The sequence below is a fragment of the Macaca fascicularis genome, chromosome 3, assembly GCF_037993035.2.
Source record: "Macaca fascicularis isolate 582-1 chromosome 3, T2T-MFA8v1.1".
Taxonomy (NCBI): domain Eukaryota; kingdom Metazoa; phylum Chordata; class Mammalia; order Primates; family Cercopithecidae; genus Macaca; species Macaca fascicularis.
In genome coordinates, this window is record NC_088377.1 from 179,434,674 (window position 1) to 179,450,006 (window position 15,333).

Here is a 15,333-nt window from a genome sequence, read left to right on the forward strand (position 1 = left end):
CCTCCCAAAGTGCTGGGACTACGGGTATGAGCCACTGTGCCTGGCCAACTTTCTTAAAATCTCTAACACAGCATTTACCTACTAGTTAGTGGAAACAAGAGTCACATTGCATCATAGGTATTCCAGATACTTTTAATGATGTGGAAATCACAAACCCATAAAATTAAGTATGCCAGAAAGCAGTTTTGTACACATTTAAGTAAATTCTCTCTTAAACAAGAGAAAGGAATAGACAGATACCAATAAACATGCATCTTTATCTCCACAATATTTTAATGATATGTTTCAATGACATTTAAAAAAATCATCATGACTTGATACAATTGTTGGTAAACAAAGTGATGCCACTAGGGTCTTCATGGACGGCCTCATTAACTACTGAACAATGTGACAGATTCATTCAAATATGTCTAACAGACCCTGGGTGAGTCTGGAAGCTTTGGCAGTAAAACCAGAAGGACTCAGCCTGTGAGGGATGGTTGGTCTGTCTCCAATTCGAACTGGGAAATACCTTCTAATAAGATGACACTGTTCTTGGGAATTCCAGAATCATTAAAAGGCAGTGGAAATCACTGGGTGTGGGAATTGGCAGCTGTGGGCTTCTGGAAATAACGTCCTGGCACTTACACGACCTTGTTCCAATTCAGAGTTAAGGCTGCTCTACACTGTGTGCATTCGTGTCCGTAAAGAAAGTAGCAAAATAAAAATCATGACTGGTTTTTAGGCCTCACTCTTTGCAGTCTCCTTCTTCATTCCCGAATCTTCCATGTTGGGAAAATTAAGGTAACAAGAAAATCTCATCTGTTCTTTTTCCACTAAATCCAAAATTATGACACATAACTCCGTTGAAATACACACATCATAAAGGTAGAATTTTAAAACAAAAGGCCGAATAAAATGGAGAGGAAGATACTTAACTCCATGGCTACCTCTCTCTTAGGCAGCATCATATTATTTAAATATCATCTGCTTTTGGTCTGTCCTGTCTCCCCAACTAGACTGTGAATTCACATGCAAGAGCTACTCCTGATTCACCCCAGAGCCCTGGGTGACCGGCACAGTGTCCGACACAAGGCACTCAAGAGATCGCACTTAAACTGGACTGGGCCTACTTAAGGGAGGTATCAGAAAATATTAAAGTAATACATACATCTGGTTAGAAAAAAGAAAGCCTGCAAATGGTTTACAGTGAATGGCCTAAGCCCCCAGATCTGTTCCCCATCCTGCTCACTAAAGGCAACCACTCTTAACTATGAGAATTTGTTTTGAAGGTTTCATCACATGTATTGCTAATTCATAAAAAAAAAGAAGAAGAAAAAGAATGCCAGTTTCAAATTATTCATGTCTCTTTACTTAAATAGACCCAAAATATTTGGAAACACTGTCAGCAGTTATTCCAAATTGTTGTATTCATACATTCAACAAACATATATTGTTTGCATTAAAAGTTATGGCATTTCTATTTTCGTACTTTCATCAACACAGACAAGCTTTCTTCCCCACTTAGGATGAAGAAGGTATAAGTCAGTGTGACCCTAGAATGAGTGGGGACAGAACACATCAGAACTAGACAATGGGGGTGGAGGGAGGAAGGGTGAGTCAGTGTCACAATGGAATAAGCTGCTCTATGAGTTACTGGTGCAGGATGGGGGTGAATTGCCAGATGCAGGAATCCACTGCCTTTTCTGCTTACTTCTCAGCAAGTGACACTGTACGAGAAGGGACCCATGGGTCAATTACATTACACCACATTTCACTTCTACAAACTGTGTACCAAAGCGGCTCCATGATTCACGGAACAGTCCTCTTATTCTGAACCGTGAAATCATCTGCAAAATCCTTGGAATTATTTATAATGGGATTTATTTCATATTAGCAAAAACAAATGCATAAAATAGTACCACATTTATAGCACAGAAGGGTAGGAAAAACTCTGCAAAGACAGAACACTTTGGGAAAACCCTCACACCAGTAAGGGGGAATAAATAGTGAACTTGTCAAGAAGATACTATCAGGCGCTTGGCCAGAGAAACATATCACTGCCTTAGAGTGTTGGCCCCTGAAGGGGTATTCTGATCCCCAGGAAAAGCTGGAGCCCTGAAACCCGGTGACCCTGAGGGACCCTCCTCTCAGGATGCTTTAATAGATCTGTGAGGGCACACAGGAATTGAGAGACAGGATGTGGATCAGGGAGCTGAACCAAATAGGCAGCTATTGGTAAATAAAGAAAGACAACAAGCCAATTCAGAAAAATTCTGTTGGCAGGATTCAAATCTATCTACTGCAAGAAGATCATATTCTACATAAAGTGAAGGAGAACCCAAGGCCTAGAAAGAAAACCAAGCCAATAATAAAAACCAAACTACAAAAAAAAAAAGAAGAAGAAGAAAAGAAAAGAAAGAAACTAATGTTTTCCGAATGCTTCATAGGAGAAAGCTTTTCCAAAGTTAATCTGAATGATCCCTTGTTACAATACTAACCTGTAGACATTATTTTCATTTTATGGATGAGGAGACTGAGGCACACAGAGGCTATATAGCCTGCTAAGGGCCACAGAAGGAGTAAAGTGATTGAGATCCAAGGCTGCCTGACTCTAAATCCATGTTCCTTCTATCACAACAAGGTGGATGTCTAGAAGGCGAGAAAAATCATATATCTAAACCCATAGACATTATGTATGGTAATACTTCTGAGGTTAACAAACAAATAAGCAAGTCCGCCTCAGTGAGATGTCACCAAACTTTTTCAGTCACTTAAACTTACTTTCTTAACGGGGTCCCTTATACTATTTCCTGGGTGACTAATTTTGGCCAGTGTTTTATAATTTTATATAATGTTAAAATCTAACAGATTCAGGATTGAATAAAAAAGTTACAATCATAATCAGAGCAACATGAAAAGGTATATTAAAAACATTTTCACTGTTGGAAAAGGGGAAATTCATGTTATTTCCTATTTTCCAAACTGTTTAAAAAAAAAAAAAATCAAACTTTGAAATAGGTCAAAGAGAGATTTTCTTAGAAGGTTACATGTTTGTGAAAACAGAGGAAGCTAAACATTTCCATGCAATTTCCACTATACCAAATCAACTCAGAAGGTTCTTTTTTCCTACTGTTAAAAAAAAATTAAAATGTCCATCTTTATGTGAATGAGGATAATAAAGTTGCACCCACTATTCTCCTTATGTTAATGTGTCTGCAAAACACACGTTTCCCATTACCCTCCCCCAACACACACACACAGTAAAAAATAAAATTGAACTCAACCTTCGTCCCATCCAGGGGTGCTTTTCCTTCCAGCGGTCCCACATTCTAAGTTGCCAGGAGTCGTCGAGTGCTCAAGAAGCCTCCCTTACCGAGTGGCATCTCCTCCAAACACACCACCTGATTCGTAGCGAAACATGGCCCGCCAGGTAAAGTAACAGCTACCCTTTGCCTTCTTTCCTCCTGTGAGCAACCCTTCTCTTCTCTTCCTGACCCTCTTGTGTTAAGGTCCTATATGAAAAGGAGGAGGGAAGGGCTTAAAGGAGAACGAGAAGGAGAAGCAGGAGTCAAGATTTCTGTGACATCACAGGACTGTTATGAGTGGCTGCTAACCATTTCTGAAAAGACATGAAAATTCTTCATCTGCCATCAATATCTATAAGCCGTTCTCAAGTCTTTCCATTCAGCAGTTTTTCCAGGCAGGTCTCCTCACATGTTTTTTTTTTCTTTTTCTTTTTTTTTTTTTTTTATTATTTTTTTTTTAGCACACTAAGCTGACTCAGACTCACAGGCAGAAGTTCTGACTCATTTTTCTTTTCTTTTTTTTTAGACTCCCGGAGTCCTGAAAAGGTGTGCTCCATGTGGCATTATTAGTTCTTCTCATATAAGTGGGAAAAACCCGTCCAAAGATTAAGTCATGAAGCTATGATCTTTAACTCTTAGAAAAATGCAAAACATTCCTGGGAGGACCATAATGAAACAAGGATGACAATCAAGAAGTTTTATCAAAATTTGATAGGCAGGCACTCATTCCAGACAAGGAAATACTGACTTCTCTGGACCACCAACCTTTCTTCTTCTCCTTCACTTTCTACCAAGGTACCTCTGCCATTCCCCTGTCTTGTCTACCTGAGGTTATGTGGCTATAAAACTTCATGGTGCCAAATCCTCAAATGAATTTTAGAATTAATTTAGTGCTCATCTGTGTTTGCATCTGGGTTTATATTTTCAGGTGATAATATGTATGTCAGTGCATGTGCACACGGGATGTGTGTAGTTACTTATAAGTGGGCAAGTTCTTGATTGGCACATCTACTTTGAACCGACAATTCTTCGTCTATAAGTCTATCTTACAAAAGTATTCACCGAAGCAGACAATGATGTAAGAGAATGTTTCAGCAACATTACGTGTAATAGCAAAACACTGGAAACATTTAAACAGTAGGGAACTTGGTAGATAAACTTATATCCATATTATGGGATACTATCCTATCATTAGATACAATAAAGTAGACTTATTATATTCTCACAGGGAAAGATATCAAAAGTATATTCTTTTTCTTTTTCTCTTTTTTTGGCAGCGTTTTACTCTTGTTGCCCAGGCTGGAGTGCAATGGCATGATCTCGGCTCACTGCAACCTCCGCCTCCTGGGTTCAAGTGATTTTCCTGCTTCAGCCTCCCAAGTAGCTGGGATTATAGGCATGTGCCACCACGCTCAGCTAATTTTGTATTTTTAGTAGGGATGGGGTTTCTCCATGTCGGTCAGGCTGGTCGCAAACTCTTGACCTTAGGTGATCCACCCACCTCAGCCTCTCAAAGTGCTAGGATTACAGGCGTGAGCCACCACACCCAGCCAAAAGTATATTCTTAAATGAAAGAAGCAAGTGGCAGTACAATGCAATGAGTAAATCATTGGAATAGATTGATGTGTTTCCCTGTTTCAAATCATGGTTGATACAAGGCCATCACTTAGCTACCGACAGCTGCATCAAACAAAAGATCATACCCATTAAAAATCAATAAATGCTTTGAAAATTATTGGAATAGTTTGATGAATGATTTAACCTCTAACATAGATCACCTGGTAGGCAATTATATATAGTTTGGTCTGCCTAAAGAATAGAACATATTTTTAAGTGCTAAGTTTTACATTACCATGCAGTGGTTAAACATTTTGACCATCATCTTACTTCACGTGTGTGTGTTTATTCATAGATGCTTAGAAAAACTATAGAAGGATTACACAACACAGAAAATGGTTAAGTGTGGTTACCTCTGAGGGTAGGGGAAGAGGTATATCTGAGGAAGGTGTACTTAAAGAAGAAACTTCTGTTTTTCATTTTATATTATCTATTTCATACAACCATGCAATCGGCCATCTATGATTTGTATAGGGTAACTTAATGGAAGAAGTGGATTATCAGTGTCTTAAAGCATGACAGTAGGAGAAAGCCCTTGTGATAAATGACAGATATTCGAGGCAGCAGGTGTATGTGGGAGAGGCTCAAAGCAAAAATGGACTGAAGAAGAAGAAAAACACAAGAGAAAAGGAGGAGTAATGAGGTAATAATTGTAAGAAAAGGCCTTTTAAAAAAGCTAGGCATGATGGCTGATGCCTATAACCCAGCAGTTTGGGAGGCTGAGGCAAGAGAAATGCTTGAGGCCAGGAGTTCAAAACCAGCCTAGGCAACATAGAAAGACCCTATTTCTAAAAAAAAAAAAAAAAAAAAAAAAAAAAAAAAAAAAACCTTTTTTTTGTAATTCGCTGGGCATGGTGGCACGTACCTATAGTCCCAGCTAATCAGTAGGCAAGAGCAGATGATTGCTTAAGCCAAAGAGTTTGAGGCTACAGTAAATTATGATCATGCCACTGCGCTTCAGCCCAGGCAGCAGAGTGAGACCCCCATCTCTTCAAAAAAGAGTGAGGCGGGAGAAACTTTAGTGTATATGCATCGTAGTAATAGGGAATTCTATGGCATTATTTTAAAAAGTGGAAAAGGCATTGTCTGCTCAGCAACAATAACTTACATGAAAACAGTAATTAAAATTGGGTTTCCACCAAGAAAGAATCTCCATAAAAAGTATACAATGCCTATATCATTATGTAGCAGTCAAAAAGAAACAAAGAAAGGCTGACATGTCCAGGAAAATGTGAAAGGATTCTGACTCCCTGTGTCTCACAGCAGCGACGGCTATGGTTTAGCTCCCTCAGTGTTCCTCTGTGTCATACTGTGGCCACACAAATTAAAGCTTCAAGAGCTGCTTCATTTTTGAAATCAGAATCAGCCCTTTCCTTTGTGTTCATAAAACTTTAAGTCATATCTCAGCAGGTGAAATATCTGCATCACTGACTCTTTAGTTATTTACTATGTCACTGCTTTTGACTCATCAATGTCTTTTATTCTCTTTAAAGAATTCTTCTATTTATATAAATATGTTTTTAAATATTCACCTGGTTCATTTTGTGAGGCTCCTGGAAAGCTTTCCTCTGGATAACTGAGGCATTTCTGTGGTTCTAACTTTATCTTGTTAATCGCATATTGGTATTTAAATATCCAGTGCCATGAGTGAGAAGACAAAGGGAAAATATTTAGGAATGACCAGATACCTAAAATTTAGTCATAAATACACCTAAAATGCAACCATCCTGTGACTATTCAGTCCGTTCACCCTCCCTTATTTCCTCAACAAGAATACTAGGCAATTGGCAATCACAGGTAAGACATGGATCCTATCAAGGCATACACAGCTCACAGTGTAATAAGTGATTAAACAACTAAATACAAGTTGATGAGTTCTAAACATAACGAAAACAATAGGAACTAAAACATAACAAGACATAACAAAAACATAAGAAAACATAACAAAAACAATAGGAAAATATGAAAGTATGAGTAGCCCACTTCAATAAAGCCCAGAAGTTTTCTCCAATGGGTTGGTGCTTTGAGCTGACTTTTGAAGAAGCAGGAGTTAGCCAGGCTACAAAGAACGTACAGGCATTTTAGTCAGGATCATGATATAAGCCCAAGAAGGGGAGACTTTTAAGGGAAGGGTATGTCTAGGGAATGCCAAATGGTTCAATAAAGCCAGAGAGTGCATGGGATAAGTGAGGAGGAATCTAAAAAAGGAAGATAAGAAAGTAAAGAGAAAGCAACGCCAAGAGTCATTGATGGGCTTTCTACCAGAAAATGGTTTGCTTGGGTTTGCTTTTTTGAAAGATTACTTAGGGGACAATGGGCAGGTGTGTCAGAGGGAGATGAAAGAGGCGGCAAGAAGGAGGTTCTCTGTCTTCTGTTAAGAGCAAAGCAGCTAGGTCAGAACAATTGTTCCACAGATAACAATTTTTAGATCTGGACAATTTTTAAAAAACTACTCAAAGGCACTACAAATTGAACATGGTTAGGCAAAATCTGGAGCAGAGACCACCATTAAAAGACAAACTGCAATGAATGAAATTTGCAAGTTTACAAATATTTGCCTGTGAGCACTCCCAATTTGCACATAGCTGGGGTTACAGAAAGCCTCAGTTTCCTTACTTGATCAAGGTATCAGATAACTTAGGGGAAGGCAAAACTACAGAAAGTTAGGGGGAATATGTTGAATAGGGAGAAGTCACAAAGGCAGTGAGCCCTAAAATCTGCAAATAAATCTCTCTCCCAAATCACTGACTAAAAAATAAACTATACATACAAGTTAATCTTCTAAGTCAATGAAATCCCAATTATAACCCCAGCAGGGCTTTTGAAAATAAAAATTGACATGTTAATTCTAAAATTTATTTCGAAATGTAAAGGATCCAGAATACGTTAATCTTGAAAACAGAAAAAAGATGGAGAATTTATACCACATGACTTGAAATTTACTTTAAACCTACAGGGTAGTATTGGCATAAAGACAGAAAAATAGATTAACAGAACAGAATAGAGAGTCCAGAAATAGTACAAGTCTATAGTCAATTGATTTTTGAAAAAGTCACCAAAGAAATTCAATAAAGCAAGGAGAGTCATTTCAACAAATTATGCTGGAACAGCTAGATGTCCATATGGAAAAAAAAGAATGAACCTCAACCTCTTATCTTATAGAAAGCATAAAAATTAATTCAAGATGAATCATAGACCTAAGTGTGAAAGCTAAGACACAAAATTTTTAGAAGAAAACAGAAGAAGATCTTCGTGACTTGCAGATAAGTAAAGATTTCTCAGAAGGACACAGAAAATAATATCATTTTTTAAAGTTTTGCTTATAAAAATTACATTAAGAAAATTAATAGGTATGCTTCAGATTGCAAAAACAATTTACCATCGATGAATCTGATAAACGATTTGTATCCAGACTTTTTTTAACTCCTGCAACTACTAATAAACATTTTTAAACAATTAAAAATAGTCAAAAATAAAAACTTGAACAGACATTTGACAAAAGAATTACCCAGTCTGTGGTATTCTGTTATAGCCATAAAAACAGACTGAGACAGTTCATAAGTTTTACTTAAAGTCTATAAATTCATCATTTATCATAGTGTGGGGAGTGGGAAAGCAAAACTAGGTAATGGCAATATGAGGTACATTATATTATTTTGTGTCCTTTGTATATATTTGAAATTTATCAGTATAAGCTATTTTTTAAATGAAACTGCAGTCATTCAGAAGAGATGATGAAGGACTGAAGTAAGAAAGTATCAGTGAAGATAGAGAAAATAAAATGAGTTTGACTGTTATTCAGGAGATGATCTGTGAATGATATACTGAATCAATGTGAGAGATGAGAAAGAAAACAATTCGTGAATTCCAAGTCATTCACAACTGAACTGTGTTTCCATATCATCAGTTTCCATAGTAGTCCTGTATTCTTACAAACACTATTTTGAAAGGTGGTCATAAACATCACCAGATTGCTAAAGTCGCATGGTTGACAAGAATCTGTAGATGACTCCCAAGTTTCTGATTTAAACAACTAAGGGTTCCTAAGTACCATTTCTTAAGACTAAAGATAAATTACATGGAGGCGAATAGATATTCAGAATGAGGAATGGTATTTAGAGTAATGATGATGTTAGCTAAACTTGTAATACTTTGATCAGAGAAGTAAAGTAAGCTATCAGATATATGGATCTGCATCTCAGAAAGAGGTCTGGGCTACAAAGACAGATTTGGGAGTCATGAGCGTAGCGGAAATCGATCATTGTAAGCAATTCCTGTTAGATGCATAGCTGCTCATCTAAGGGCACTCTGGAAAAGGAATGGTGCCTATAAGGAAGTTGAAAATACAACCTTCATAAAGAAAGCGTGGTTTCACTTTGTCATCCATTCAATCAATCCCTAGATGCAGGCAATTCTATATCCATGTCACAAAGTTCTTTCTGTAACTAGTTGGAAAAGTTTTTTTAAATGAGGGTAGAAAAATGATGTTCATGTAACATGATGTTTCAGTGAATATTTTCTTTGAAGCATCAAGAAACAATTTTTTAAAAAGAGCTAGACCTTTTGCAAAATTTACCAAAAAAGGTGCTATAAACTGTTTATAAAACTCAGAACTCTTTAAAAGGATCAAGAATTGGACATTTTAGGAGGGATTGTTCAAGGAAGCTATTGATGTGTTGAGAGGCCAAAAATCCTTCAACCAAGGAGGGCCAGTGGTTAGTGGTGCTTGCTGCTTTACTTCAAGTCAAGAAAGAGGGACTTTAAAGAGGCAGGCAGAGGGCTTCACATCTGTCCTCAGTAGTTTGTGCACTTCGGGGTGCAAGTAGATTTGTGTCTGAACCACATCTGACATCTACATGTGATAGCATCCAGGCTTGCTGGCTGTTTTGTGGGTGGATCTAGGAGAGGTGGTTGCACTCCCAGAGTCTGCAGGAGCAAAGGATGCTTGAGTGTCTCCCATGAACAAGGTGTGGACTGTGCACCAAAGACAGCCATATGAGGATTGTTCAGGTACTACCCAAAGGCATAGCAGAAATTAGCTGGAGGTGTGGCCAGAAGCCTAAGGGTTGGGAAAGGTGTAGCCCAGTAGCAATACATTGTTTTTGTCTCAGAGAACTACAGATATGAGACCCTCAGCAATGGGGGGAGGGTATGCTCTTTTTGTGCAAATAATACACAAAAGAACTCCACAGAGAAGTCAACTTACATATCTGCTAGATTCAGAAAGCACTGAAACTAGACTAACAATTCATCGCAGTCAAGTAAGCACTTTACTGTTTCCCTTATATTTCCTCCCCACTCCTCTCTCTCAACCCAATTTAATGGGGTCTGAGACTGAGGCTAGCCAAGAGAAGAAAAGGGGTGAAGGAATACTGAGGAGAAAGAGGAAAGCTGACCACTCTCCTTCCATGACTGCAGGGCTGGGGCAGGCCCATGTTGGAGGAGGGAAGAAAGCTCAATTCTAAATCAACTCCAGTGTTTGTGCTATTACATAATGCTGGACGTTTCAGGTACTGAATTATCTGTACCTGAAATGTTTTTGAATATGTGTTTTGAATATGAATGTTTTGTTGGTTTTTTTTTAATTGCCTAAGAGTAAGCAGAATTGCCAGGGAAGGACATGCCCCACTGTGCAGGTTTAAAGAATAAATGGAGGGAGAAAGCAAGGCTGTTTGATGATGGCATCCTATGAGTTGAGCATGGTCATCCCAAGTGCTATATTTTAATCATAGCAGTGATTTCTCAATCTGTCAAAATGGCTCTAAATATTTTGGTTACCACTGTCAATTAAGATGGTGGATAGGAGGCAGGACTAGCCTGCAGCTCCTGCTCAGACAGACAGAACAGCATGTGGAGAATCACATCATGAACTTTTGCTCCAAGAACTACTGTAGGAACATACCAGGAAAGCTGAGAGAATCCACAGACCCTTTGAAGGAACGAACTAGATCACCTCTGCAGGCTCCCTGAGACACCAAAAAACTGTGAGTCTGCTTGCTTTCTCAATGGGGAGGCTCATGCTCTTGTACAAGTTCTCAGCCCTGGTCACTAGCTGCCTGGAAACAGACTCGGTGTTGTCATGGGGGCATGATGGGAATGAGACCAGCCATCAGGGCTGCAGGTTGTGTGGATGCTGGGTGAGGCCTGTGACTGACGGCTTTCCCTCACATCCCTGACAACCTGTATGGCTCAGCAGAGGCAGCCATAATCCCCATGGGAACATAACTCCAATGGCCTGGGAACCACACCCCCATCCCCTACAGCAGCCACAGTGAGCCCCGCCTAACGAGAGGCTGAGCTAAGACACGCCCCACCCTGACCCCATCTAGTTGTCTTTCTCTACCTAGTCTGGTGGCCAAAGACAAAGGTCATAATCTCTTGGGAGCTCTATGGCCCTGTCCACCACCTGAGACACCTGAATACTAACCAAGTATCCCTGGGGCAAGTTTGCATCCTCCCTATAGGACCATAACTGATGCACTCTTGAAAGCGCCACCTCCTGGCTGGAGGCCAACCAACACAAAACCAGCACACTAAACAAAAACACAACCAAGGACCCTCACAGAGTCCACTTCACTCCCCTGTCACTTCCACCGGAGCAGGTGCTGGTATCCACAGCCGAAAAACCTGAAGATGGATCACATCACAGGACTCGTTGCAGACACTCTGCAGTACCAGCTCACAGCTCTGCAGCTCCACTGGGTGGCTAGCAAAACAATCACTATAGTTCACCTCTCAGGAAGCCCCATTCCTAGGGGAAAGGGGAGAATACCACATCAAGGGAGCATCCCGTGGGACAAATGAATCTAAACAGCAGCCTTGAAGCCCAGATCTTCCCTCTGACATAGTCTACCCAAATGAGAAGAAACCAGAAAAACAATTCTGGTAATATGACAAAACAAGATTATTTAACACCCCCAAAAATCATGCCAGCTCACTAGCAATGGATCCAAACCAAAATGACATCTCTGAATTGCCAAAAAAAGAATTCAGAAGGCCAATTAGTAGGCTAATCAAGGAGGCACCAGAGAAAGGTGCAGTCCAACTTAAAGGAATCAAAAACGTGATACAGGATACGAAAGGAAAGTTCTTCAGTGAAATAGACTGCACAAATAAGAAACAATCACAACTTCTGGAAATCAAGGACACACAAAGAAATGCAAAATGCACTAGACAGTCTCAGCAATAGAATCAAACAAGCAGAAGAAAGAACTTCAAAGCTCAAAGACAGGGCTTTCGAATTAACCCAATCTGTCAAAGACAAAGAAAAAAGAATTTTAAAAAATGAACAAAGCCTCCAAGAAGTTTGAGACTATGTTAAATGTCCAAACCTAAGAATAATTGGTGTTCCAGAAGAAGAATAGAAATCAAAAAGTTTGGAAAATACATTTGAGGGAATAATGGGGGAAAACTTCCCGGCCTTGCTAGAGATCTAGACATTAAAATACAAGAAGCTCAAAGAACACCTGTGAAATTCATTGTGAAAAGATTATTGCCTAGGCACATAGTCATCAGGTTATCCAAAGTCCAGACAAAGGAAAGAGTCTTAAGAGCTGTGAGGCAAAAGCAGCAGGTAACCTATAAAGAAAAACCTATCAGATTAACAGCAGATTTCTCAGCAGAAACCCTACAAGTTAGAAGGGATTGGGGTCCTATTTTTAGCCTCCTTAAGCAAAACAGTTACCAGTCAAGAATTTTGTATCCAGTGAAACTAAGCTTCATAAATGAGGGAAAGATACAGTCTTTTCCAGACAAACAAATGCTGAGAGAATTTGCCACTCCCAAGTCAGCACTACAAGAACTGCTAAAAGGAGCTCTAAATCTTGACACAAATCCTCAAAATACATCAAAATAGAACCTTCTTAAATCATAAATCTCACAGGACCTATATAACAATAACACAGTGAAAAAAACACAAGGTATTCAGGCAACAAATAGCATGAAGAATAGAATAGCATTTCATATCTCAATACTAACATTGAATGTAAATGGCCTAAATGCTCCACTTAAAAGACACAGAATGGCAGAATGGATAAAGAATTCACCAACCAAGTTTCTGCTGTCGTCAGGAGACTCACCTGACACATAAGGACTCACACAAATTTAAGGTAAAGGGGTGGAAAAAGATATTCCATGCAACTGAACACTAAAATCCAGCAGTGGTAGCAATTCTTATATCAGGCAAAACAAACTTCAAAGCAACAGCAGTTAAAAAAGACAAAGAGGGACGTTATACAACGAGGAAAAGACAAGTCCAACAGGAAACTATCACAATTTTAAATACATATGCACCTAACACTGGAGCTCCCACATTTATAAAACAATTACTACTAGACCTAAGAAATGAGATAGATGGCAACACAATAATAATGGGGGACTTTAATACTCCACTGACAGCACTAGACAGGTCATCAAGACAGAAAGTGAACAAAGAAACAATGGACTTAAATGATACCCTATAACAAATGAACTTAACAGATATTTACAGAACATTCTACCCAACAACTGTAGAATATACATCCTATTCATCAGCACATGGTACACTCTCCAAGATAGACCATATGATAGGGTACAAAACAAGTCTCACTCAGTAAATTTAAGAAAATAGCAATTATATCAAGTACCCTCCCAGACCACAGTGGAATAAAACTGGAAATCAACTCCAAAAGAACCTCTCAAAACCATATAAGCACATGGAAATTAAATAACTTGTTCCTGAATGATCATTGGGTAAACAAATCAAGATGGAAATTAAAAAAACTTATTTGAACTGATTGATAACAGTGATACAACCTATCAAAACCTCTGGGATACAGCAAAAGCAGTGCTGAGAGGAAAATTCATAGCATTGATACAGGGCTGAAGGAGCACAAATGGACGATCTAAGGTCACACACCTCGTGGAACTAGAGAAACAAGAACAATCCAAACTCAAACCCAGCAGGAAAAAAGAAATAGCAAAGATCAGAGCAGAACTAAATGAAATTGAAACAACAACAACAACAGAAAAAACAAAACATAAATGAAACAAAAAGCTGGTTCTTTGAAAATAAAAATAAAATTGATAGACCATTAGTGAGATTAACCAAGAAGAGAGAAGATCCAAATAAGCTCAATTAGAAACAAAATTGGAGATATTACAACTAATACCACAGGAATACAAGGTTACTATGAACACCTTCACATGCATAAACTAGAAAACCTAGAGGAGATAAATTTCAGGATAAATTCCTGAAAATATACAACCCTCCTAGATTAAACCAGGAAGATAGAGAATCTCTGAACAGACCAATAACAAGCAGCATGATTGAAATAGTAATTTAAAAATTGCCAACAAAAAAAGGTCCAGGACCAGACAAATTCATAGCTGAATTATATCAGACATTCAAAGAAAATTAGTACCAATCCTACTGACACTATTCCACAAGATACAGGAAGAAGGAATCCTCCCTAAATCATTTTATGAAGTCAGTATCACCCTAATACCAAAACCAGGGAAGGACATTCAAAAAAACAAAAAACCACAGACCAATACCCTTGATCAACATAGATGCAAAAACCTCCAACAAAATACTAGTGAACTGAATCCAACAGTGTATCAAAAAGATAATCCACATGATCAAGTGTGTTTCATACCAGAGATGTAGGGATGGTTTAACATATATGAGTCAACAAGTGTGATACACCACTAACAGAATTGAAAACAAAAATCACATGATCATCTCAATAGATGCAGAAAAAGCATTTGACAAAATCCAGCATCCCTTTATGATTAAAACCCTCAGCAAAATCGGCAGAGAAGGGACATAACTTAAGGGAATAAAAGCCATCCAAGACAAACCCACCACCTACATTATGCTGAATGGGGAAAAGTTGACAGCATTGCCCCTGAGAACTGGAACAAAACAAGAATGTCCACTTTCACCATTTGTATTATACGCAGTACTAGAAGTCCTAGCTAGAGCAATCAGACAAGAGAAAGAAATAAAGGGCATCCAAATTGGTAAAGAGGAAGTCAAACTGTTGCTGTGTGCTGATAATATCATTGTATACCTAGAAAATCCTAAAGACTCATCCAGAAAGCTCCTAGAACTGGTAAATGAATTCAGCAATGTTTCAGGACACAAAATTAATGTACACAAATCAGTAGCTCTGCTATACATCAACAGTGACGAAGTTGAGAATCAAATCAAGAACTCAATCCCTTTTGTAATAGCTGCAAAACAATGAAATGCTTAGTAATATACCTAACTAAGGAGGTGAAAGACCTCTACAAAGAAAACTACAAAACACTGCTGAAAGAAATCATAGGTGCCACAACAAATGGAAACACATCCCATGCTCATGAGTGGGTAGAATCAATATTGGGAAAATGACCACACTGCCAAAAGCAATCTACAAATTCAATGCAATTCCCATCAAAATACCAC

At 38.6% G+C, this 15,333-nt stretch overlaps 1 protein-coding gene across 31 annotated transcripts in view; it reads right to left on the minus strand.

Moving 5' to 3' along the window:
• Positions 1 to 15,333, minus strand: part of DGKI (diacylglycerol kinase iota) — a 459,668-nt gene that overhangs the window by 381,683 nt on the left and 62,652 nt on the right. For 6 of the 31 annotated variants that reach the window (XM_074036063.1, XM_074036061.1, XM_074036062.1 and 3 more), the window contains exon 1: positions 3,267 to 3,671. The exons of the other annotated variants lie outside the window; for them this stretch is intronic. In XM_074036063.1, the coding sequence (XP_073892164.1) occupies positions 3,267 to 3,310 (44 nt within the window). In that variant the 5' untranslated portion in view covers positions 3,311 to 3,671. Of the gene's footprint in view, positions 1 to 3,266; positions 3,672 to 15,333 lie in introns of those variants that run through there. 31 annotated transcript variants of the gene reach the window in all.